We start from the raw sequence: 23,013 nt of genomic DNA, 5'->3' as shown, positions 1-23,013 counted from the left end.
CAAAGAGAGAGAGAGAGAGAGAGAGAGAGAGAGAGGAAACTTAGTAGCTAAGAGATGGTCTCCTCTAAGAAACAGGGAGGAAGAAGAGGGAAAGAACACTAAACCCCAACTACCCCCACACAATTCAATGCAACATATATATATATATATATATATATATATATATGTACACAATCTCCTTTAAGATTTTATTTTAATCTCTCTCTCTCTCTCTCTCTCTCTCTCTCTTAATCCCCATTTCCCCTGAGCATAGAGAGGGAGAGAGGAACCATGGAGGTGCTCAATGCTCTCCCATTTGCTTCTTCTTCTCCTTCCTCCAATTCCTTGTCTCCTTTGCTCCGAGGTGGATCGGGGAGGGCGAGGAGCGCTTCCACTGCGGAGAGGATCATCCGTGGCTTGCTCACCTGCGTCTTCGCCATAGGTCTCTTCTTCTTCTTCTTCTTCTTCTTTCCCGGCATCTTCCTCTTGTTTGCTTTGTTTTTTGATAGTGACCGAGCTGAAGTTAGGGTTTTGTGTTGGTGTGATGCAATCCGTGGTGTGCGCGTGGTTCGATTGCTAATTTGTGACGTGGATTTTTGTTTTCTGTAAGAGTTTTGGGGTGCCAAGTGAGAAAGCTGGGATCTTGGAGTTGGATATTGTGTTTGTCTTAAATAGAGAACAAAATCAGGGGATCAGGGCTTGGTTTGTGGATAATGAGGCCCCTTTGATTCCCCATGTCGGATTTATTACACAAAAGATCGGGTAAGGGACGCGTTCTTGCACACAGTGGATATCAGATGAATCATGTCATGTCATGTCGTGTGTGCGAAAGGAAAAAGAGAGTTCGATATCATGCGTTTGGTTTACGGATATCAGATGAATCATATCTTCGATATCATGCGTTTGGTTTATGGATATCAGATGAATCATATCACATGTACTCACGGAAAGAAAAAAAAAAAAATTGAATAGGCAAAAGAAAAGGAGAGTTCGAAATGGGGTATTGAACTCGCAAAACTTGTATTAAAAGTTAAAACTGAGGGGGTTTAGGATTGTGTATGTGATCATGATAGAATCATGATGGAAAAACACTAGCCAACTTATATACACAAAATTATTTCATTAGTGTGCTTGTTCAATGTTAGCATGATTTTTGCTGAATTTTGCTTCTTGGGTCTATCACTCTACCTGTGAAATGTGATTGTATGGAGGGGGGTGTTCTCCTCCTTTGTTTATGTTCTCCTCATGTTACGTTGACGATGCAGTGGGGGTAGTACTTGGAGCTGTCACCGGCGGATTGATCGGAGTAGCAACCGAGAGCGGTGTGTTCCGAGGGACCGGAATAGGAGCCATCTCGGGAGCTGTTGTATCCATGGATGTTGTGGACTCCTCCCTTGCACTGTGGCGCTCTAATGAATCAGGGATTTGGATTGCTCTCTATGTGGTAAGGAACACTGTTACATACTGTTAAGTGAAATGCTGTGATCTTGTTTTGGGTAACTACAATTTTAGTTCTCGCAGAGTGACCAGATTTTGACTTCATGTTTGGAGTATAAATTATTAAAAATTAATCCTGAAGTTTGGCCCAAATATACATGTAGTCTACACTTTTGATTTTAAAATGTTTGTTCTTCAATGCCTATCTCGATTTTAATTTGTCCCTAAAAACTTTTATGATTCTGTTGACATGGCGTTTTCAAGAGAACAGTAGACTAATGATTCAACTTATTTGCTATGTAGAACAATTCGTAAGGCTAAAAGTTGTCACATTGATGCTAAGTAGGGACCAAATTTGTTCTTAGTCCATTGGAATCTGTGTTAGAGACCAAATTTGCAATAACCTGGTTTATGTTCTAACCGATATCTAATATCTTTTTTTTCAGTTGGATGTAATATGTAGTCTTTTGAGTGGGCGTCTTGTTCGCGAGAAGGTCGACCCAGCTGTGCAAAGTGCAGTGAGGAGCCAGGTTTATCTCTCAATGAAACTAGATGTGTAGAGATTTACATCAAATTAATCTGTCGCGAAGTTTTATATACGATTTGGTCCGTTTTTGGGCAGATGAATGCTGTAGATTCACCCTTCATAGAGGCTCTGGATATTTTTGAAACTGAGGGGACGAGAGGAATGCCACGGGCTTCTATAGATAAGCTTCCTGAGATCAAAATTACCAATGGCGGCAATGTAGATGCCACAGGGGAGAGGATTGGTTGCTCTGTCTGTCTTCAGGTTGGAACTCTTCTCTTTGTTGATCTTTTGCTATTAGTTTGTTTGGGATACTTTAGAGACTCACTTATGGTATGACTTCATTCCACTTTACATACCGTTGTTTAGGTTGTTTCAATTTACTGCTCAATTGTCGTTATTCCAGCTCCTCATCAGGTAAAATTGAGCATGTGGCGAGTAAACGTTTGTAACTCACTACTCTTAGTAGCAAAGTTTAATTCAAGAGCTTGTGCTACGGCAAGAAGCTAAAATTAGTTTCGAGGCCTAGAACGAATTCCAACTTTTTTGATGAGCAAAACAATTCCAATCCGAAGCTTGTACTTCTGTTGAAACTAGAAGTTGCTGGGGTAGTAGTTCCAGCAAGGGAGATACTAATTTAGACAGTTGTATTCAAAGAGCATTTCTGTAGAAGCTCTGCGCAAGCGGAACAAGCGCCAAATTCTTTATCATGGTGCCTTTAACGAGAATACGATTTTCACTTTCTCGAATTTACCAATATTCTAACAGCGAGTACTAATAGGCAAGCGGAACGGCGACTCGATATCAGGCTATTACATAAAGTGATATACAAGCTTCGCAAAGTTATTTGTTTTGATTGATTTGGAGATTAAATTGACCTTATTGTTATCCTTCCAGGATTTCCAAGTTGGAGAAAGCGTGAGGAGATTACCGACGTGTCATCACATGTTCCACCTTATTTGCATCGATGGATGGCTTATCCGGCACGGTTCTTGTCCATTATGCAGGAGAGATATATAGACTGCTGCTGTAGATATTAGAGGCTAACATCTAATCCATTTTGCTCTATGATGTTTTTTCTCTTTTTGTTTTGTTTTTGTTTTTTTTGTTTTGTTTTTTTTCTGTTTAGCACATTACTATGTAAAACTGAATGAGAGCTAATAGTATGAACCTCCAGTATTTCATGAAATTCTAAAGATCAGTTTTGAAGTGCTACTCTCAACAATCTATGTGGTTTGGCTAACATTTTGTCCGTATAGAATTGTTGTGGACACTCTACATTAGTTCTGATGGTCTAATTTTTTTGCTCTATAAAATAACCCCATTATTTTAGTTTGCGGACTAAAAAGTAATTTTTTTTTTTTTTTTTTTTTTGGTAAAGTTAAGTTTTTTCTTTTTCTGAGTAACATGAAATGGTAGTGTTTTCGTTTTTAAAATATTTTATCCAAAAAACAAAAACAAAGAAAAAAAGGTATTTTTTATGGTTTTTTTTTTTTTGAAAATTTGTTTTTTTGAGCTCTTTGAGGAACCAAACACTCCCCTAATAAGTGTTGTTTTATGTTTCACAAGTTCAAAAGGTGAGATTTAAAAGGTGCCAATATTTAAAAAAAAATAAAAATCATGTTTGTCCACACATTTTTACCTTGTAAATATTGTTAAAAAACAATGAGCTTTTGAGCTATGCTAAGAGCTTTGCTGCATCGTTAAGCACAACCTGCAATAACATGATGGTAAAATCCTCCAGTTTTCGAAAAAAATGCATACTTCTTAAATTTTTTATTGGCCAAATTATTTATCATATTCTTTTAAGATTCCACAAACATTAGCCAGAGAAATATGAAAACACAGTGAGTCGAATGATTCATCATAGTGAAATTTCCAGTAATATTAAAACACAGTAAGTCGAATGATTCATCATAGTGAAATTTCCAGTTTGCCAAAATTAATTTGCTATAAACACCATTAGCTATTCATTATCACATTACAACACATCATGCTTTTCGCTTCTAAAAGTTACTAAAAAAAGCCCTAACAAATCGACTATGCGGTTTATCATTAACCCACAAAAGCACTTCTAAATTAAGCTCTTAAATAATGAGTTAGAAGTCCTTTCCTGAAGCTCCTTTTCTTGCTGTTCAAGTTGAAGTTATGGCACATTTACTAACACATAAGAAACACAATTCTGAGAACAACTATTCTCTCTCTCTCTCTCTCTCTCTCTCTCTCTCTCTCTCTCTCTCTCTCTCTCTCTCTGTGCATATAAAAATGTCACAGCACTATAACATTAAACGGATAACAAAGTTTCTATTCGCCCCTTTTACATCATCGAGTGAATGACCATCAAAGTTGTCGAAATAAAGATTTAGTACATCTTACTGCGGCCGAGAAGAGCCGTTGGCGGGTTTCGTCATGCGCAAGGTGCGAGAGAATTCCCTGGAACAGTAACACCGCCCCCTCTCAAAGAGAGAGAAGGGCCCCTGTATGAGCTCGCCCTACTTACGAGATTCAAATCGAGGAATACTACGATGACAGTTATGTCGTCGTGGAAATGCCTGCGGACACCACGGTCAATCTTCTTGAGGTCGGAGTACCTCATCTCCCTCTTCTTAGCGGCCTCTTGCAGCGCGGCTTTGACAAGCCTCCGCGCACTTCCCTGCAAGGTTATTTTTGGCACATGTGATTGGTGAAAATCTTTATTTTATATCAAGTTTGAGTAAGGGTGAAAATGAATCGGATACAGATCAGATAGCAGCCAACTCATACCGTCTCCACATTTTCCCTCTGATACCGAATGCAGATACTGACACGGGCATTAAACGGATAATACTACTGCAAATCACATTTCCTTAATACAAATATGGATTCAAATCGAATATCGGCTACATTCATAATTGTTTACGCTAAAAATAAACATAATCCGAAATAACACTATACTACACAAAGAAAATGGAAAAAATGAATAAGAGACTTAGGAAACAGCATTGATTAAATATTACGCTATACTGTAATATTCTACAATCCATATATTTGGATGGATTTTAGACATTATTTCGATCTACATCTACATCCTGATGAATCTCAAACCTAGCTGAATCAGATGGACATTAAGGAGAGAGATTTTATTGCTGAGTAGAGTGCAATGAGTTAAATGGTGCTCAGATGTTTTAATTTATCAAATCAGAGAAAGTTTGCATGAAAGAGGTTGGTACGAGGAATCTCGAACTTCTTAACAATTCATGAGATTAATTCAGGTTCTGTTGCCATTCACACAGAAAAAAAGATTATCTAAATCCATGCCTAAATTGATAGTGTATGCTACTACACCTAAAATATAGAGCTTCTTCCTTCCAATTGCAGAACATACTTCACCAACTTTATTATCCGTCCTGTAGTGCATAAGTGGGTTCTGATCCCTGAAATGCTACAGTTTGTCACAGGAAAGAAAGCTCTCGTTTCTTTTTTAATCAAGGCAAGAAGTATACTTGATCAATAATTAGAATATGTTGAGTAATCACATCGATCTTAAACAAGATAAAAACTGTGGCATATTGGAAGAGTCGTAATTTCCCCCACAGTTTTAACTAGATGTGATTATATCAACAGTACAATCTCCTGTGAAATAAACAATGCTCGTTCAAAATTTCAGTACTCTCTATTGGAAATTAAGCGCTTAGCAACTGCTGTTGACAGCAAGGCATAAGAAAAAGACAAAATTAAGCCAGAGTAATTTAGAGCACTTAAACAAAGTAGTGGCACGGTCTAGTAAAAGCAGAATGTTCATGTATCTTTTTTACATGCTCTCTCTTCTAGACAATTTAAAATAGTCTAGAACAGACACAGAATTCAGGGAATGAATAGATTATTGATATGCAAGTTGAGGGACGAATAGATCATTGATGAAACTTGGATATTGTTTCTGCCTTTACCACAGAATTCTGTTTCTTTTTGTGCCTCAATTCTTGTTTCTTGCTCAAATCAGATGCATGCAGGAGAATTTTAGCCATTCAACCACAAGAATTTGATCAGAAATGTTCGAAGTGCTTCCTTTTGGTATTTGTTGCATTAAGGGTAGTGTATTTGCTTGTAGCAAGTAAATATAAAAAATACACCAAACAATAATATTATTAAAGTTAATCAATGTAGGAGCACCTGGGCATCAAATTAAGAAAAGATGTAGGGCCTACTTGGATGTCCAAACAAGTTATCCGGTTATAATTTGTACTGGAGCGAAGTTTCTGTAGGCGATTATAATATAAACTTTGATGTTAGTCCATTCCAGAGTCCCAAATTTTCCAGATAATGAAGTCCACCTTGAAGATGATCTATAATATCTTGAAACAGCAGGAATTACTTAAACATGCATCTGAGAAACAAACTATTCCCCGGCGTTGAGTAGGAGCTAGGCTGGATTAGTTATTCTAGCATCCAAACAGGTCCTAGACATCTCGTTTTCTGACTGAATTTAGTCATTATGTAATTTGCCTCCAAGGCATATAATAAGATCTAATATCCGGATGAGAAACTTACATTTCGAGGATTGCTATGGACAATGTCAACAGCCTCTTGGTTGCTCAGGTGCTCCCAAAGCCCATCAGATGCAAATATGAGAAATTGGTCGTGTGGCTGTAGTGGTTGCACGGAAATAGATGGTTCCGAACTTAGTATAGGTTTTTTGAATGGTTCACGAAGGCGGAATTTTGCATACAAGGGTTCTCTGTTGAATTCCGACCTTTTCAGGTATGCATCACCGATTGACCTAGAAACCTGCAACATATTCCTGTGCTTAATGAAATATGAAGTGATATAATAACTAAATCAGTAAGAAATGTATCACCTTCAAAGGAACCTGCACGATATAAGTAGTAACTACAAACAAGCATATTGAACTGATATATTCAAGTATCTATGTCAAATATAGAGCTTTTTTGGAGCCTCACACAATAAGCATAAAGAAGAGCTTAAATTGCAACTCAAGCAAAAAAGAATGTTGGTAGGTCTTGAGATAAAAACATAAAAGTTGCAATTCAGGACCTCTTTGGCCTGGTTGTAACTTCAAAAAAGAGTATTGTCTGAGTGGAGCCATTTGAAGAAGCAAAAATAGTTGTTTGATCAAAATCTCCTAAATAGCAGAAGCTTCAAATTAAAGCTTCCACTCCACAACAAAAGCTCTACAGTTTTTGCTAGCCAAATGCATACTTCTAGAAGCTTCCACTCTTCAGAGTTGAGAAGCTAATCCAGAAGCTGGGACAAAGAGCCACTTAAGAATGCTGAGAAGCATGCATGCGAAGATTCTGAACAATCATATCCAGAAAAGATCTTTCATGATAAGATAGTAGATTAGATCAGTGTGAATGATTGTGATGATACACTGTGTACCTGAATGAGGCCCTTCACACGCCAAACATTGTGCTTTAGTACAACAATCTGCGAATCTTCAGGGTGCGTCGACTGCAACTCTTTTCTCACAGACTCGATTCCCGCATTATGCTCCGCCGACAGCTGGACGGCTAAGACTTCTCCTGTGGCTTTTACGTGTTTTCCTAGAACAACACGAGAGTCCCCCACATTAGCTACATATAACATACCGCCACAGATTACACCAACGAGACAGCATGACCCAACTGCCGCGATCTGAGGTTTCATAGGCCATTGTTTGGTCACGAGAGAGAAGAAGCCCTCCTCGGTTGCTTGATACGCTTTCCGTAAGACATCGGCTGACATGGAGTGTTGTTCTGATGAAAATCCTGCTAAATGTAGGCACAGCGTCACTTTATATGCCAATTACAAAAACTACAGCAGAAGGACAACGGAAGCAGTAAATAACTTAAAAGGGGCTGCGCTGGCACTATGCTACAAATACCGAAAGTTAGAGAAGCACAAAAAGAACAAAAAATAACAAAGATACTCTGACATCATTAACTTCATAATCCAAGTGCTATTCCAGCAATGCAGAGTCAGCTAACTCAAAGATAGGAAGGCTCCGAACAAACAATCAACCCTCTGAGAATTGGCGTCAAAATCCCATCTGAAGTAAGAATCAGCTGAGAAAGGGATTTGGTGGCGAAGATAATCTACCTTCTTCGTTGCAAGCTACACTCATGCAACCTAAAACCGACCTCCCAAAATCATCTAGAGATAAGAATGATCAATATGACGGAGAAAATTGTCGTCTCTTCAGTCTCTTCTAGTTATGAAATTATCTTCATATCTATAGCACAGTAAAGCTAGAGAGCCAAATAAAACTGAGTGTGTAATCCAGATAGAGGAAATCAAGTCAGTTGAATATACAACAAATCGGAATCATCTTCCACGGCAAATGAATCAGATATATTTAATGAACCAAAAAAAAAAAGAGTACTAATAATCAGATACTGCATAACAAAACCATAAACTTTTCCATCAAATATTTATGACTGCATGGCTTTTCACATAAGAAGTGTTTTTAATTTCTCACAGATCATGTTATTAAGTGATGACCATAGATAGAAAGTAACTGGGGCACTTAATTAAAGAGAAGTGTCATAACAACATGTTATAGCTTGAGAACAAGGCGGAAGCATTGATAGCTAGTGAGTTATAACTTGCATATCTAAGCGTGAACATTCCGCGTTTAGAAACTCACTCTTAAGATGCTGGAAGAGATGATCGTTGATATACCGAGACGTCTCTGGGCCGCCATGCCCGTCGTACACCCCGACGAAGGTCCCATATGGGCCGGACTCGAGCGAGCTCAGCGAGCCCGACTCGATCTGGCACTGGTCCTCGAGCAAGCTGTTGGCTTGGACCACGGCCATTGAGAACTCCCCATTGACGTGCCACCCGCAGTCCTTATACCACAGGAGCCCGTCCTGCTTCCCGACGGCGTCGGATCCCACGCTGGCATCGGACGGCTGCTGCTGCCAACAGGCCCTCAGAAAATTCATAAATTCTGCAAACATCCCTCATCTCACCGGAACCAGCACCGAATTCTCATCTTATCAATCTTTGAGGAAACAACACTAATCAAAGAATTTCTGATGCTTCAATCTCCCTTGCTCTAATCTGCGACAAGCAAAAGCACATGTATCAGCACAAAGTAAACAAAAACCAGCAACAATCAGATAAAAAAGAAAACTTCGATTCGTCAAGTAGGATACTATTATACATATGAACATGCTGTAGGAAAGATAAAGCCCAAGATTCCAACTCCTCCCCACCTCTTTTTCTCTGATAAAAATATTTAGAACAAGGGAGATAGATGAAGACAAGTTGTCTTTTTTCCAATGTTTCCTCACAAAACAGATAATTCCCATGTGGTTCGGTATAGAATAGAACGCAAAAATCCAAAAACTAAGATCAAACATCCACCCTATCCCCCTAATTTGACACCGATTGATCACGCCGTTCCCTCATGTCAAAAGCACCTGGAGCCACCACGCCGAATTAGGTCAAATTGGGGACTAATTCCGCAGATCCGTTTGAAATCAAACTCCTACAAATCAAAAGAGGGAGGCGGAGGGAAAACAAAAAAAAGAAAAACCCAATTCCCCAATTCCTACAATGAGGATAACCCCAAGACGAGATTTTTGAACGACAAATCGGTACCGGAGGGGTGCGAAAGCCCTGGAAAAAAAACGCACCTTTATGCCGTGATTCGATCCGGCCGCGTAGAAATTGGGCGCCCCTACCCGGATTATTAGGGTTCGTCGCGGATCCAGGGAGAGGGGGGGGGGGAAGGGGAATCTTCGGGTTCGAGATCGCGAATCGCGTGCGATGGGGCGAATTAGGGCGAGCGAGAGATGAGGAGGGGGAGGGGGAGGGGAGGGGGGACAGAAAGCTAAAGGAGGAGGGCCTCTCTCTCTCTCTCCTTTCTCTCTCTATCTCTTCTCTCTCTCTCTCTCTTAGCCTCTTTTTCTCTCTCCCGACAATGGCCATTAAAGAATGGTAAAAAAAAAAAGAAAAAAAAAAACACAGGGGAAGAGAGAGAGAGAGAGAGAGAGAGCTTGAAGGCAGCGAGGCAGAGGGGGAGGTCGTGGGCCCACCACCACAACCCAAGATGACGAGTGGAGAGAGAGAAAGAAGAGAGAGAAGATGAAAAGAGAGAGAAGAGAGAGAGAGAGTGTGTAGGGAGTGTAATTCGATTGGGGGAGGAAGAAGCAAAAGGAGAGATAATTTAGCTTTTTTTTTAATTTTTTTTTAATTTTTTAAAAATGTACTAAAACTTAAACTTATCTAAATATAGATCATTTTAAATTAATTATTTAATTTTTAAATTTGATTTATTATTAAATTTTTTAATTTGTTTGGTTTGAGTCGGCCGACCACGTTGATATTTAAAATTTTTAAGCTAATTATTTACTTTAATAAATTTATAGTATAAAGTAAAAAAAATGACGATGTTCAAAATTTAAAATTAAAGCCTTGTTGGCTGTTGACACTGTTGACTTACTTAAATCAAACAAATTAAAATATTAAAATAGTACAATTAAAATTTAAAAAGTTGAATTCTCGATTCAAAATATTTTGTAGGTTAGATAAATTGCTATATATTTTTAATGCTTTTTAAAACTAATTAATATATTTATTTATTTATTTACTCATTTTATCATGAAAAAACTAAAAAGGAAGGTGAAATGACAAATTATTTAAATAAAATGAATTATTTGCGAAGTTTTAGTCAAAAACAAGATCTTGATTTTTTAATACTTTATAGAATGGAAAATGTATTTTTCGAAAAGTGTATATAGGTCAATTTAAAAAATGATCCACTTAAAAATTTGATTTAGATTTTTACATTCAAATTCAACTTAATTAATGGGTGATTTGATACAATCTATTCGAATATAAAGTATTTGATAAACGAGTGCACGTTCATGCCGAGTAATTGTTGGCACTATGCATATCAGTCCCAAAAATATCTTAGTGTTGGTACTGAAATATAAAATATTTATTTTCTTTGTAATCTGCATATTCTAATTATTTATTACATATCTTTATCAACTAAGATTTTGCATTTTATTAATGTAACTATTTACTAATTCAAAAAAAAAAGGTTTTGAACCATACTATAGGTACAAGGATTGTATCGTGTTAATATTTTTCTAGTATTATACAGTACGATGGATACTGCTTATTTCGTGAGCACTTAAATACTTGAATCGACTCATTTCTATTCAGAACCTAATTAAACGTAGACCATTATAAACTTAAAAATTATATCAGTCCTGTGTAAGTGGAGAATTACAATTCTAAAAGCTTAAAAAAAAAAAAAAAAAAAATCTATGTGGAGCTCCGTAATATTGTCTTGAGAAGCTTCCGATTCGCTGTCATATTTTAGTTTTGTTTTTATTCAAGAATTATTATCTTTCGCTCTAGAATTTAACTTTTCTTAAAATTTTGATATCAAAAAATATACAGCTAATTTTTGGATGGAAGCAAAACTAACACGTGACAGCAAATTAGGAGCTTCCAATCGAGGCATCGTTAGAAAATTCCCCACTGAAGTTTTATCAGCTAAAATGTATTATTCTTAATAAGTGAAAAGGTCAAATTTACACTTTAATTTCAATCTCTTGGGCCCTCTTCTATTCTATATAAGCACAGCAAATAATTTAAATTTTATATTTTAAAACAAATTAAATTTATGCATTTTAGTCATGCTAAAAGGCTTTTAATAGAATTTTTTCTTTTTTTTGTGCAAAAGCTTTTCTTTAAAGGACTCAGTGCACAAGCTGTGCCAAAATAGTTGCATTATTACTTTCTACATATAAAAGCCTAATAATTTAGAGCTTCTAATAAAATTAGCAAAGAAACAAGTCACTTTAATGCTCTTGCTAAAATGATACTCCTTCAATTAGTTTATAGTGCCAAGAGTTATTTTTGTTAATATATTTGATCAAATTTAGTTAAGTATATAATAGCCTTATAAAATATCTTTTTGTTAATAATAATATAAACTCTATTAATATCACTACCCACTTAATACACTGAAAAACAAAAGAAAATAAATGTCATTAGAAATGAACTGGTCCTCTAGGCTATAAAGATAGTGTAATTGGGGAAAAACATGATTTTTTTTTTTTTGGGTACATTAGACACTTTTAAAAATTTTTAAATACAGAGCTTATAGAGTAAAAATAAAATATTTGGGATGTAAAATAAAAGGTAGGTTGTAACTTTGTTATTAAGAAAAAAAAAAGAAAGAAACTCGGACTTAGATCTTCTTAAAATGAAAGAGGTTTGAGCTGGCTATAATACTATGTTATCTAAAGGATAAATCTAATATGAATGTTTTAGAAATTAACCGGCATATCAGAAAAACGCAGCGGAAAATAATTTTGCACTTTTAAAATTTTTCGGAAGCTAAATACATATCACATATGAAAACCGAAAACCAATAAATTAAACCGTTGCCGGCGGATCATTCTCATGTTACTATGCAAAAATTTTAATCTAAACAAAACTCTTTATGTTTAGAGATCTTACCGTGGACCAGTTAAGGTCTCTTGATCTACTGTACGGTTGAAACTGAATATGACGAACAGAGATTCCGATGAGCCGCGCACATGCCCGGCCTCTACGCGTATCCACACCGAATCTACGACCCGATCGATCTTCGTCTCACGAATAGGATGAGTCACGGACCATCTGGACGGTGCTAGCAATCCTTTCATGATCCACCAGTCGATGAAGAGTAGAGAAGTTGATCGGAGAGAAACACGTGCGCGGGAGAGAAATCGGAGAGATTGATCTCTATATGTATATAGATCAAAAGGCTAACATGCATCAAATTAATTAAGATGCATGGCATCTTAATTACCATGCATTCAATCCATATGGCACTATGTGCCGTACGGTTTCACCTTTTTTTTTTTCTTTTTTTTTTATAATTCATTGTATATTCATCCGTACATATAAATCTATATATGTATATATAGAATCTTATTTCATAAAATCTTATCTAATAAGATTTTTCTCTCTCTCCAATAAAATTTAACAATTAAATATTCATGCTTATCCAACTAAATCAAATCTAGTAAAAATCTTATCTTATAAGATATTATGAATATTTAATTATTCTCTAATCCAATTAGAGATAAATATTAATCTCTCCAATATTTAATTAGATCTTATCTAATTTTGATCTTATCCAATAAGATTACTCACTAATATTTAAATCTCATTTAAATATCTTTTATGATTAAATATTATCTACTAATCTAATTAGAGATAAATTTAAATCTTGCGCATAATTCTCTAACTGATTCTGAGATCCTAATCTAATTAGGATTATCAGTTATAACCGAATCGAATAATTAAATCTAATTTAATTAAGCAGCTTCCTTTTATTTTTATCGCTTACACTAAACTCTTTAGTGAACGACTTTCATCCAAACGATTCAGGTGCACACAATTCCTAATGTGTGTGACCGCATAGGTTCATTACCATTCGGCAGTGGAGCTCAACATCAAACTCTTTGATATTTAATTAGAACTCTTCTAATCGATAAATAAGAACAATTCAATTCGAATTATTCATATTCTCTCACCGTCCGTAAGTGACACCTAGCAGTATATCACGGCAATCCAGAATGGTGATGAAGAATGAACCTTTCCGCTTACAGTTACCATGTGATTAATTCCTTCCAACATACAACGTCCCAATCGAACTAAGGTCATGGTTACTCGCCAAACCTTATCATTCAATCATATGACTAGACTATCTGAAATCAACTCAATATGGTAACACAGTTGGAAACTCTTTCCACATACCATGTACCCTGGCCAGGGGTTTTCCGAGTCAAGTCCGATAGACTGCATAGGACATTCTCCCTCGTCATTGAAAGTGTTGGATTCCTTATTGCGCATTCACATGCCTCCTCGCATAAATCACTACAGCCAATCAGTACCGAATATAGACCCATGTCTAGAGTTTAAGTATTAGTACTGTCAAACGGTAGCAACCTATACGTGAAGCAACTATAATGCCTCAAGTCCGAGAAGTACTTTACACAACTGTAGCAATGAACTTGTCACTGGCGAGCATAGAACAATGTGACTGTTCAACTAAATAGTCACGCTCAGTGTACTTGTTCTCTAACAAGCACCTGTATGCTTGTTCTAGTGTTCCTACACTAGTGACTTGAGATTCGTCACCTCAATTAGAAACATAGCATACACCGGCCTATCCGGAATATCACCGTTCTTGTAATATTCCTCTGGCTAGAAGTATTTAAAGAGTCTTGTACAGAAAAGTACATATCTCAAATTCCTAACTCTTAAGAATATGTCTTTCCAAACAAAAACCCTATGGACGATTCATATCAATATTGTACTGCTATACAATATATATGAATAGATTATCTGTCCTCATATTATGAATTATAAACAATTAATACATAAATACCCTTAAGCTAGTGTTACCATATTGGCTTTTGGGTATATAACTAACAGAATGAGCGTGAAAATAATCTTAATAATCAGATCGATTTTGCTGTTCAAATTATGACATTCAAGATCAAAAGTTTTCGAACTTAAACTAGGAAGGCTCATGTGTCCTTTTAAGCTTTTTATTCGCCTAATGTCTATCAATTTTTTTTTAAAAAACAAAGAGTTTAATTCAGAAGCAAAGCCGAACTGATACTGAGGCACTGGCACGTGTGATAACAATAACATCAAAGCTAAATTGTTCTTGATCTAGCAAACATTAGGTGTGTTTAGCCTAATTCTAGGGTTTAGGGTCTAGGGTTTAGGATTGTGACAGAACTATTGAGTTGCCAAAGCTACATGATAAAATTTGAACAATGTAAAATTGTACGAGAACCCCTCAACTAAATGCCATTTTGAAATGGGCCCCTCATTTAACATTTGAGAATTAAGTGATGTCAATCAAAATACATAATTGGCAATTTCATCAACTTCATCATTATTTAATCAGATTTTATGATTTTAATTACTTTTTAATGATTAATGACTAAAACAACAACCAATATGAACAAAAATTTTAACTTAAGCAACTAGAGTAATTCAACTCCGAAAAATCATAAAATAAGGGATCACAATAAAAAAAAAAAAAAAAACTGAAGTTGAGAGGAAATCTCAAAATAGTCCATAATTGAGGGTTCTCCATGCATTTTTACCTTTCACAATTTGGGACCCTTTGGTTGGATACATATGTAATTACAGATGCAACGGTACTAGTTACAACTTACAACTATATATTTCATTTATAAATAATTGGGTAAACTTCAAATGCCACCCATGTAATTTTGCACTTTCTTACTTTAGTACCATGTAGTTTAAAGTGTATCAAGTTAGTGTCCCGTGGTTTCATTTTTATCTTTTTCTCAGCTTTTTCGTTAATATTTCGTTAAATTTTTATCTTTTCGTCACCCATGTGGTTTCATTTTTATCGAATATTTATTTTAGTACCATTTAGTTTTCACTTTGTCACTGATTTAACAAAAAAAATTAGTGAAATCGATAATAAAAAGATAAAAATGAAACCACAGTCACTAAATTGATATACTTTAAATTACATAGTATTATAGTGAGAAAGTGTGAAACCACATGATGGTATTTGGAGTTTTTCTTAAATAATTTATTTGATTTTATATAGCCGAGAAATGTATTTTCAAAATTTTCTCACTTTATATATATATATATGTAGTGGTGAAAAAAACTATTTAAAAAGCTATTAGGATGGTAAATTTATTTTTTGTTTAAAGTTATATTTTTTAACTGCTGTATTTGAACATCCCTGTGTCATGACATGGTTTTAACTACAGTAGTTGAATTTAAAATTATCAAATTAAATACCGAATTTGTAAACCAAAATCCATTACACCTTGAATTAAATTAGAGCAAAATTCATTCTCCAACTTAAAGCAAAATTCTTTTTTAAAAAAATAAATAAAAAGAAAATTCAGAATTATGTTGACTAGATCTTTGTCTCATATCTTTGACGAAGTCTTAGTTCACAGTAATTGTCGTGTATAAAATAATAATTAAGTAGAAGAGTATATAAATAAATAAATAAATATATTATTAGGACAAATTGCACTATTTAACTTTTTTTAAAAAACTTTTATAAGTGTTTTAATTTAATCATTCATATGTACTAATACATCTATATATTCAACTTTTCTTATTTGAGTTTTTTATAGTTATTAGTTATTAATTATTCATATTTTATTTGCTAAAAATAATTAAAACTATCAAATTTGATAAAAACTTAACTTAGTAGAAATCATTTGATTCCCCGTTGATCTAAAAAATTAAAGTTGAGGGGCCCATTTCAGAGTGACCTATAGTTGAGGGTTCTCTATACATTTTAACCTAAGAGAAATTTTATAACCAACCAAAATTTCCAATTCGTAGAACTCTATATCAAAATAAAAACGAAAGTAGAGAAATTGTTTACAGAAGAAACAAAGTTGAGTGGTTGATTTCAAAATAGCGTTAGTTGAGGGAGTCTCCTCTTATTTTTTAGGTTAATTTCATACAGGTCCCTACAAATATAGTGAATTGTAAATATATTACTACAAAGTTTAATTTTCATATGTTGTCCTTATAAAAATTTTAATATTTTCAAATACGTCCCTGCCGTTAGAATCCGTTAAAAAATTTTAATTAACCATAGGTTAAATATTTAACCTGGTTAATTTACAAGATAACTTATATTTTGCCCATCTTATATTACACTGTTATGACTTTTTTAGGGATATATTTATGATGGCAAAATTAATATTTTACTTAAAATTTAAACAGATCTATAACGGTAATAAACTATAGGGACATTTTTAAAAATATTAGAATTTTTACAAAGACAATATATAAAAATTGAATTTTGTAAGAACATATTTGTAATTTACTATATTTATATAGACATAAATGCATTTAATTTAATTTAATTTTTTTTTTTTGCCATTTATGCATTATGAAACAAGATGTGACTCGAATCAAATCGGTTACAACCTTAATAAAAGTTATTGACTAAATCTAAACGAACTAGATTTGATTTTTTGTCGCACGCATTTGATCGAGTCTAAAGTTTCATTTTGGCTTCAATTATTATGCGAGGATAATACTCGATTTTTACTCTTAGAAATTATTTTCACATTCTTTTGCGATAATGAAATATTAGAATTATAGTTTGACACGTCTGTAGAAATTAAATTTCATAAACTTTTTACATTATTTATCGAGTATTCAAGTGTTTCTGAGTTTGACAATTTTTAATGGCTAAGGTAAAGTAAAATTTAAGATCACGGTGGATAAATAAATCATGACGTTTGGTTTATTTCCGCCGCTAGATTATTTTCTGTTAAGTGGGATTTTTTTGTATAATATAGAATCAAAACTGAGGATCAAAATGGCAACCTAAGAGGGGGGGTGAATTAGGTTTCTAAAATAAAAATCCAAATAATCAAGCAAATTAAAAAACCGATGCAAATAAAAGAAATGCAAACTCGAAAAGCACACGATCAATTTGTTTCGAGGTTCGGCACTTTGCCTACGTCCCCGCCAACTTCTCAACACTCGAGAATGTTGGATCTCCACTAGATGATGCTTTTGCGGGCAAGCACCAAGCCTTCACATCAACTCCTTCTTCTTTCAAGCTTCAAGAATTTGCTTTTCTCTCTTTTTACAAGATTAAATCTCACTACAAGTTTCACTCAAGTTTAGAGAGAGAATTGAGAGCTAAGAGTATTAAGATCACTGAAGTTTTTAAGCTCAAAATGAACTATCAAGTTGTTGCAAAGTGAGGCCTCAATACCATCTATTTATAGCCTCGGACAGATCTGTCAGTTGTACTTTCGGGCGCCCACAAACTGTTTCCGGGCGCCCAGAAGTTTGTGCACGCCAGCTGCTTGTCGGACCACGTGCGCCGCTTTTCTTGACTTTGTATGTTTGGGCCGTCAAAAATTTGTGGGCGCCCAGATCTCGAGGAACAGTTTTTCTGACACGCGCAGCTTTTCTTGACTTCGTAAGTTCTGGGCCGTCAAAAGTTGTGGGTGCACAGAACACGAGGAGCCGCTTTTCTGACACGCGCCGCTTCCTCTGGATTTGGGCCGTCAGAAATTTGTGGGCGCCCAGATCTCGAGGGACAACTTTCAAAAGTTGTGGGCGCTCAGAAAGTCGTGCTGACTTTCTTGCCAGACAGCCCAGATTGCGTGCGCCGCTGCTTCCACAAAATCTGGGCGCCCAGATTTTGCGCCGCCTGTTGTCGCAACCTGTCAAGTCAAACAGTCTTTGTGTTTCTGGATCACCCGAACAGCAAACAGGCAGGATCCAAAAGGTCTCAAAAGATTCGGATCCACTTTCGGGCGCCCAGAATAGAGTCCAGAAATTTTAATTTCACAGAACACAGAATTTGAGCAGTTTTAGAATATTTAAAAATTCTATTCACCTAATCACAAGTTAGGAATATATTCAAGTGATCTATAAGGTGATAAAAGAATAGTTTGAACTTTGCTCAAATTTCTCACTCTAATCATAAGTAAAAATATTAATCAAATTAAGAATGGAGTGAGTTTGTCTTTTTGACAAAGGAAGCAAACACAGCTTCAAGTGGTGAAGCTTGGTGCTAAAATATTGCCCATCTTGAATTCTTTTTGAAGATAGAGAGATCTAAAACACAAAACTCAAGATAAATGATTAGTTCAATAATCGTGATTATTTGTTATCATCAAAATCTAATAGTCGATTAGGGCCACTAGGCCAACAAAAACTAGTTCTAAACTTTTCTCAGTTCCAGCCAAATCTAATCAGTTTTTTTGTTAAAAAAAATACAATTATACTTTCTTATGAATTGATTAAGTTGGTATTTTTCTTTAACTCTTTTCTTCATGACAACATAAGTTTACAAAATTAAAATGCAAAGAAGTGACCAAAAAGAGAAAATAATAATAAAAATAAAGTTGGAAGATGACAACATTAGACCCTGTTTCTTGGAAATTGTAGCTAATTCCTAAAATCTATTTGACATAAGGAACATAGGAACAAATAGTGCACATGCAAAATGAGAAGTTAAGTTCCATAGGAGGCAAAAAAAAATGGTCCCAATTCAAAAAGAAAAGGAAGTTATTTTTCATCAAAAAAATAAAATAATATAGTAATAGATCCCAATTCAAAAGGAAAAAGGAATTATTTTTCATAAAAAATATAATATAGTAATAGATTTGATTTGGGACCTATTCATATAGGATCCAAATAGGTATTTGATAAAACTATGTAGAGGATCCGAATCCATTAACAAGCTAAGACGTGGGGATCCCAATCTGAGTATGAGATTTGTTAACTAAGAGATCAATCTAGTAAGAAATAAATTTATGAATGTTTATGAACACACCAACTCACGTAAAACTAAAATAATTTAAAATTAGCTCCGATATCATATTATTCAAAAAAAAAAGAAAAAAGAAAGAGAGAATGATTGAATGTGGTTTTAATATTGTGTTTCACATGTGAGTGTCCATCCCCACTCTCCTCCTTCCTTTATTAGGGAGTATTTGGTTCTTCAAAAATTCACAAAAAATTATATTTTAGAAAAAATATGTTCTTCATGGAAAACATGCTTTTCAAAATTCGAAAAACAAAAAAATTATTTTTATTTTTAAAAAAATGTTTTTTCGTGAACCAAACAAATGAAAAATACTTTTCAAACTAGAAAACTATTTTCCGACATATTTTTTGGAAAACTAAACACCCCTTTCACCTTTGCTTTTGGCTTATTAAGGGACTTGATTGCAATGAGGACCAAACTCTATGAATAAAGCCAAAGGATAGTATTGATATGGGAGCTTTTCAATAAATGCGTCTTAAAGTACAGTTAATCAGTCAAATTTTAAATATATAACTAAATTTAAATTATGTTCTTGATCCACAAACTAAGAGACAAGTGATACTTTAATTAGTTCTTAAACTTTACTTTGTTATAGTTTCTAACTCAAATTTTCTAAACTGTTTAATCTAATTTAGTTGATTGAATATTAATATAATATCGATATGACATTAATTTCACATATTAGCTATTAACACATAATCTACAGTAATGTGCCTTCTTAGTTATCGACACAATGTCGGTAACAGTGACACTATTGCACCCCCAAGAGATCATTATTTAGCCAACTTAACTGGACCGCAAGACTCGATTGTAACAAATTACGATAACTTACAGCAACGTAAAATTTGAGCAAAAAATTACAACGGCTTAAAATTTGAGGACAAGGGGGGGGGGGGACCCTTGTGTCTCCTTCTTTGATAAGGAAATGGAATGATTGGTGGGTGTAGATCTCAATTAATGGTGGTGCAGTAGTGCATGGGATGCATGATTTATATGCCTTCTTTATGTCCTCCTTAATTTTCTTTGCCCTTCCTTCTTCTCCCTTCAAAGCTTTTTAGTCTCCCAAGGCTGCTGCACCAAACCCACATTCTGATTTGATTAGTTGCTGGCAGACTTCCACAAATCATGCATGCATTCAACTGTATCATCAGAATAATGCTGCAGCTAGCTAGGGCAACCCTCACAAATTAAACCATCTTAAATGCTTAATTCCCATAGTGAGAGATCTAGTACAGATGGATTTCTTTAAAAACTTAGGTTTTCAAAAAAACCAGTGTTTTTTGTTGTCCGAAAGATTTGATTTGATAGTCTTAACATTCTTACTCACATGCGCGTGGTGAATAGTAAGTGAATTAGATCATGTGCGTTGGTTGAAGAGATAATGAGAGCGATAGAGAAATAATAGACAGAAATGTTTGCCATAAAATGGTGGATGCGAAGATCGAATTCAATACCTCTTACAACATATAGGACTTAGGACCCGGCCGTGATACTGTATTACTTCAAAGATTGATCTAATAATAGAAAATAGACCCATAAATAGTTTTAACATTTTTGTTGCTTCACGTCTGACACTTTTCCTCAAATAATCAATTGCTTTAAAGTTTAATCTGTTAGAGAACAATATTTTGATACTTTACATTTGTCATTCCCCTTAAAATTTGTCTGGTCTCGAGACTCTTTTATAAGCCCAAGATGTGAGCTCAGACAAAATAAAAGAAAAATTGAATGAGATTAAAAGTTGAAAAAAAAATCAAATTTGATCAATATATTTTGCACGCCCTGCATTATGTGAAATAACTAATTATTTCAAAAGCTTAAACTGGTAGAGAATAGTACTATTAACAATTTTACATCTAATACCAATATTGCTAGTAATTATCATGTATGGTGGACTAGTGGTTGGTTCATATGCACGATTTGAGACAATGTCAGTACATCAATAATATTTTAAGACTCATATCATGGAGTATTTAAAGCATTAGTGAACATATATATGCATGTCGAAGAGATACAGAGTTAAAAAGATCAGGGATATATTTGCTCCTTCCAAGCTGAGGTTGCCTTCTTTGAATCATGCTCTCATTCGTGCATGCTGTAACCTGTTCGGCTCAGTTTGGGCTTTTGCAGACATACCGGTTGAATAGAGTTATTCGAATAAGCATATTTAACTTTATTACTAATTTATCCCTAGAGTCGAAGGGCTCGTTGTATCATCTTGTTATAGAAAAGCTTAATTACTTTTCTCAACAATAAAATATATGGTTTCTAGAAGTTTCTAATATTTGCAAAGTTGCCTTACTTATTAGATTACGTACCAGATTACGCAAGATTACATGACGTATATCTTTTGTGACTATTTGATGCTTGGTGTTGACCAAAAAATATATATATATTATTAAATAGGTCGGTCATGTACCTGAAAATTAAATTTACATCTGAACCTGAACCTGTACCTGTATCGTGTTGTTATTAAGTTTGAATGGAAAATCATGTTAGCATGCTAGGTCGAAACATACATCTAATTGAGATTGTACCCTTGAAAGTTGAAAATTGCATTTGATGAGCTTTTCACATGTCTAGTTTGTACAACTTTTCAATCATGTTACTTCCAATCCATCATCCTTCTAGTTGCTATAAAGTTCCATCAAAATTCAAATCAAAAGACACTTCAACAACTTTCTTTTTCGCATATTTTTAAATGGGGCAATTGCTTATATATGTACTCCCCAAAAATTTCCGACTTTCGAATTTACCCTTCTTAGAAGGTTATTATTGAAAATACCCTCTTTATGTTCCAACCTCTTTCCAATATATCACTAAAGTTAAATTCTGTTAATAAACTATTAGCAATAGCTATTATCTGTATAAAATTACTATTTTGCCTTTTCAAATATCCCTTTCCACCATCCTGACTTTTCTTATTTGCCCTTAAGTCGCGGGTACAAAAAGTATTTTGACTTTTGATCTTTTCAAATATATCTCTCTACCATCACGAATATTTTTTATTTGCTCTTAAGTTAAGAACAAAAGAGGCATTTTGATTTTTTTTTACTCTAATAGATATTTAACTCATGTTTAACTCAAGTTAACTTAACGGACTGTAGAAATATTTTGGAATAACGGAGGAACATATGAGGGATATATTAGAAAGAAAAAAAAATAGGGGCCAATAAGATATTTCTGAAATTTTAAGGGGTATATAGGCAATTATCCCTTTTTAAATTTATAATCTCCGAATTTCAATTCTCGTTTTTTTTTTTTTCTCTGGCTAAAAACTCTACACTGTCTTTGTTTTTGGGGCAATTGCCATCAGCTAAGCTTCCAATTTACTATTTGAAATGAGATTCAAATATTGTTGTGAGATCCTTGGTGTTCAGTTGTGGAGGCTTGTCGGCAGCTCTGTAGAGTGTCGGGACAAGCCCGAGTCGCGTTGGCGTCAAATAGACGCAAAACGGACTCCGTCGGACGCGAGAGCAGCCTTCAGCGAAGAAATCTGCAAAATAGCAGATTTTCCTGCTGGCTGTACCGGTACAGCCATCGGGGTGTACCGGTACGCTATACTGGCTGAGCGCGTACTGCTCTCGGGTTAGCTTCCTGTACCGGTACGCTATCCCATGTACCGGTACACCAGAGTAGGTGAGGGGCTTTTTAGTATTTTTACCTTGCCTCGTTTGTATCTCCCTCACTCCCCTCTATATAGTTTCGTGTAGGGAGAGAGAGAGAAGCCTTCTTGCTGCAATAT

At 34.9% G+C, this 23,013-nt stretch overlaps 2 protein-coding genes across 4 annotated transcripts; one reads left to right on the top strand and one right to left on the bottom strand.

Moving 5' to 3' along the window:
• Positions 1–3,151, top strand: LOC109726967 (NEP1-interacting protein 1). Its single transcript, XM_020256797.1, has 5 exons — positions 1–421; positions 1,245–1,423; positions 1,863–1,946; positions 2,039–2,206; positions 2,840–3,151. Exons 1-5 carry the CDS (start codon positions 271–273, stop codon positions 2,960–2,962), a joined length of 705 nt encoding a protein of 234 aa, XP_020112386.1. The 5' UTR covers positions 1–270; the 3' UTR covers positions 2,963–3,151.
• On the bottom strand, positions 3,875–9,744 carry LOC109727265 (probable protein phosphatase 2C 60). 3 transcript variants are annotated; one of them, XM_020257308.1, is made up of 5 exons: positions 9,562–9,744; positions 8,565–8,983; positions 7,319–7,689; positions 6,470–6,706; positions 3,875–4,595 (listed from the first exon to the last, which is right to left on the bottom strand). In XM_020257308.1, exons 2-5 carry the CDS (start codon positions 8,878–8,880, stop codon positions 4,350–4,352), a joined length of 1,170 nt encoding a protein of 389 aa, XP_020112897.1. In that variant the 5' UTR covers positions 8,881–8,983; positions 9,562–9,744; the 3' UTR covers positions 3,875–4,349. The 3 variants fall into 3 exon arrangements, with proteins under 3 accessions (XP_020112897.1, XP_020112898.1, XP_020112899.1); XM_020257309.1 differs by having other exon boundaries at positions 7,319–7,686; XM_020257310.1 differs by lacking the exon at positions 3,875–4,595 and adding an exon at positions 4,602–5,355.

This window comes from Ananas comosus, linkage group 22 (assembly GCF_001540865.1).
Source record: "Ananas comosus cultivar F153 linkage group 22, ASM154086v1, whole genome shotgun sequence".
Lineage (NCBI taxonomy): Eukaryota > Viridiplantae > Streptophyta > Magnoliopsida > Poales > Bromeliaceae > Ananas > Ananas comosus.
Note: the sequence above shows the minus strand (reverse complement) of the source record. Positions and strands in the feature narration are given on the sequence as shown.

Excerpts from the sequence above, each read along its gene's own strand:
- LOC109726967 (XM_020256797.1), top strand. The coding sequence starts at position 271 with ATGGAGGTGCTCAATGCTCTCCCATTTGCTTCTTCTTCTCCTTCCTCC. Across the intron at positions 422-1,244 it reads CACCTGCGTCTTCGCCATAG|TGGGGGTAGTACTTGGAGCT; the intron begins GTCTCTTCTTCT and ends TTGACGATGCAG. Across the intron at positions 1,424-1,862 it reads TTTGGATTGCTCTCTATGTG|TTGGATGTAATATGTAGTCT; the intron begins GTAAGGAACACT and ends CTTTTTTTTCAG.
- LOC109727265 (XM_020257308.1), bottom strand. The coding sequence starts at position 8,880 with ATGTTTGCAGAATTTATGAATTTTCTGAGGGCCTGTTGGCAGCAGCAG. Across the intron at positions 6,707-7,318 it reads GTGTGAAGGGCCTCATTCAG|GTTTCTAGGTCAATCGGTGA; the intron begins GTACACAGTGTA and ends AATATGTTGCAG. Across the intron at positions 4,596-6,469 it reads TCCATAGCAATCCTCGAAAT|GGAAGTGCGCGGAGGCTTGT; the intron begins GTAAGTTTCTCA and ends ATAACCTTGCAG.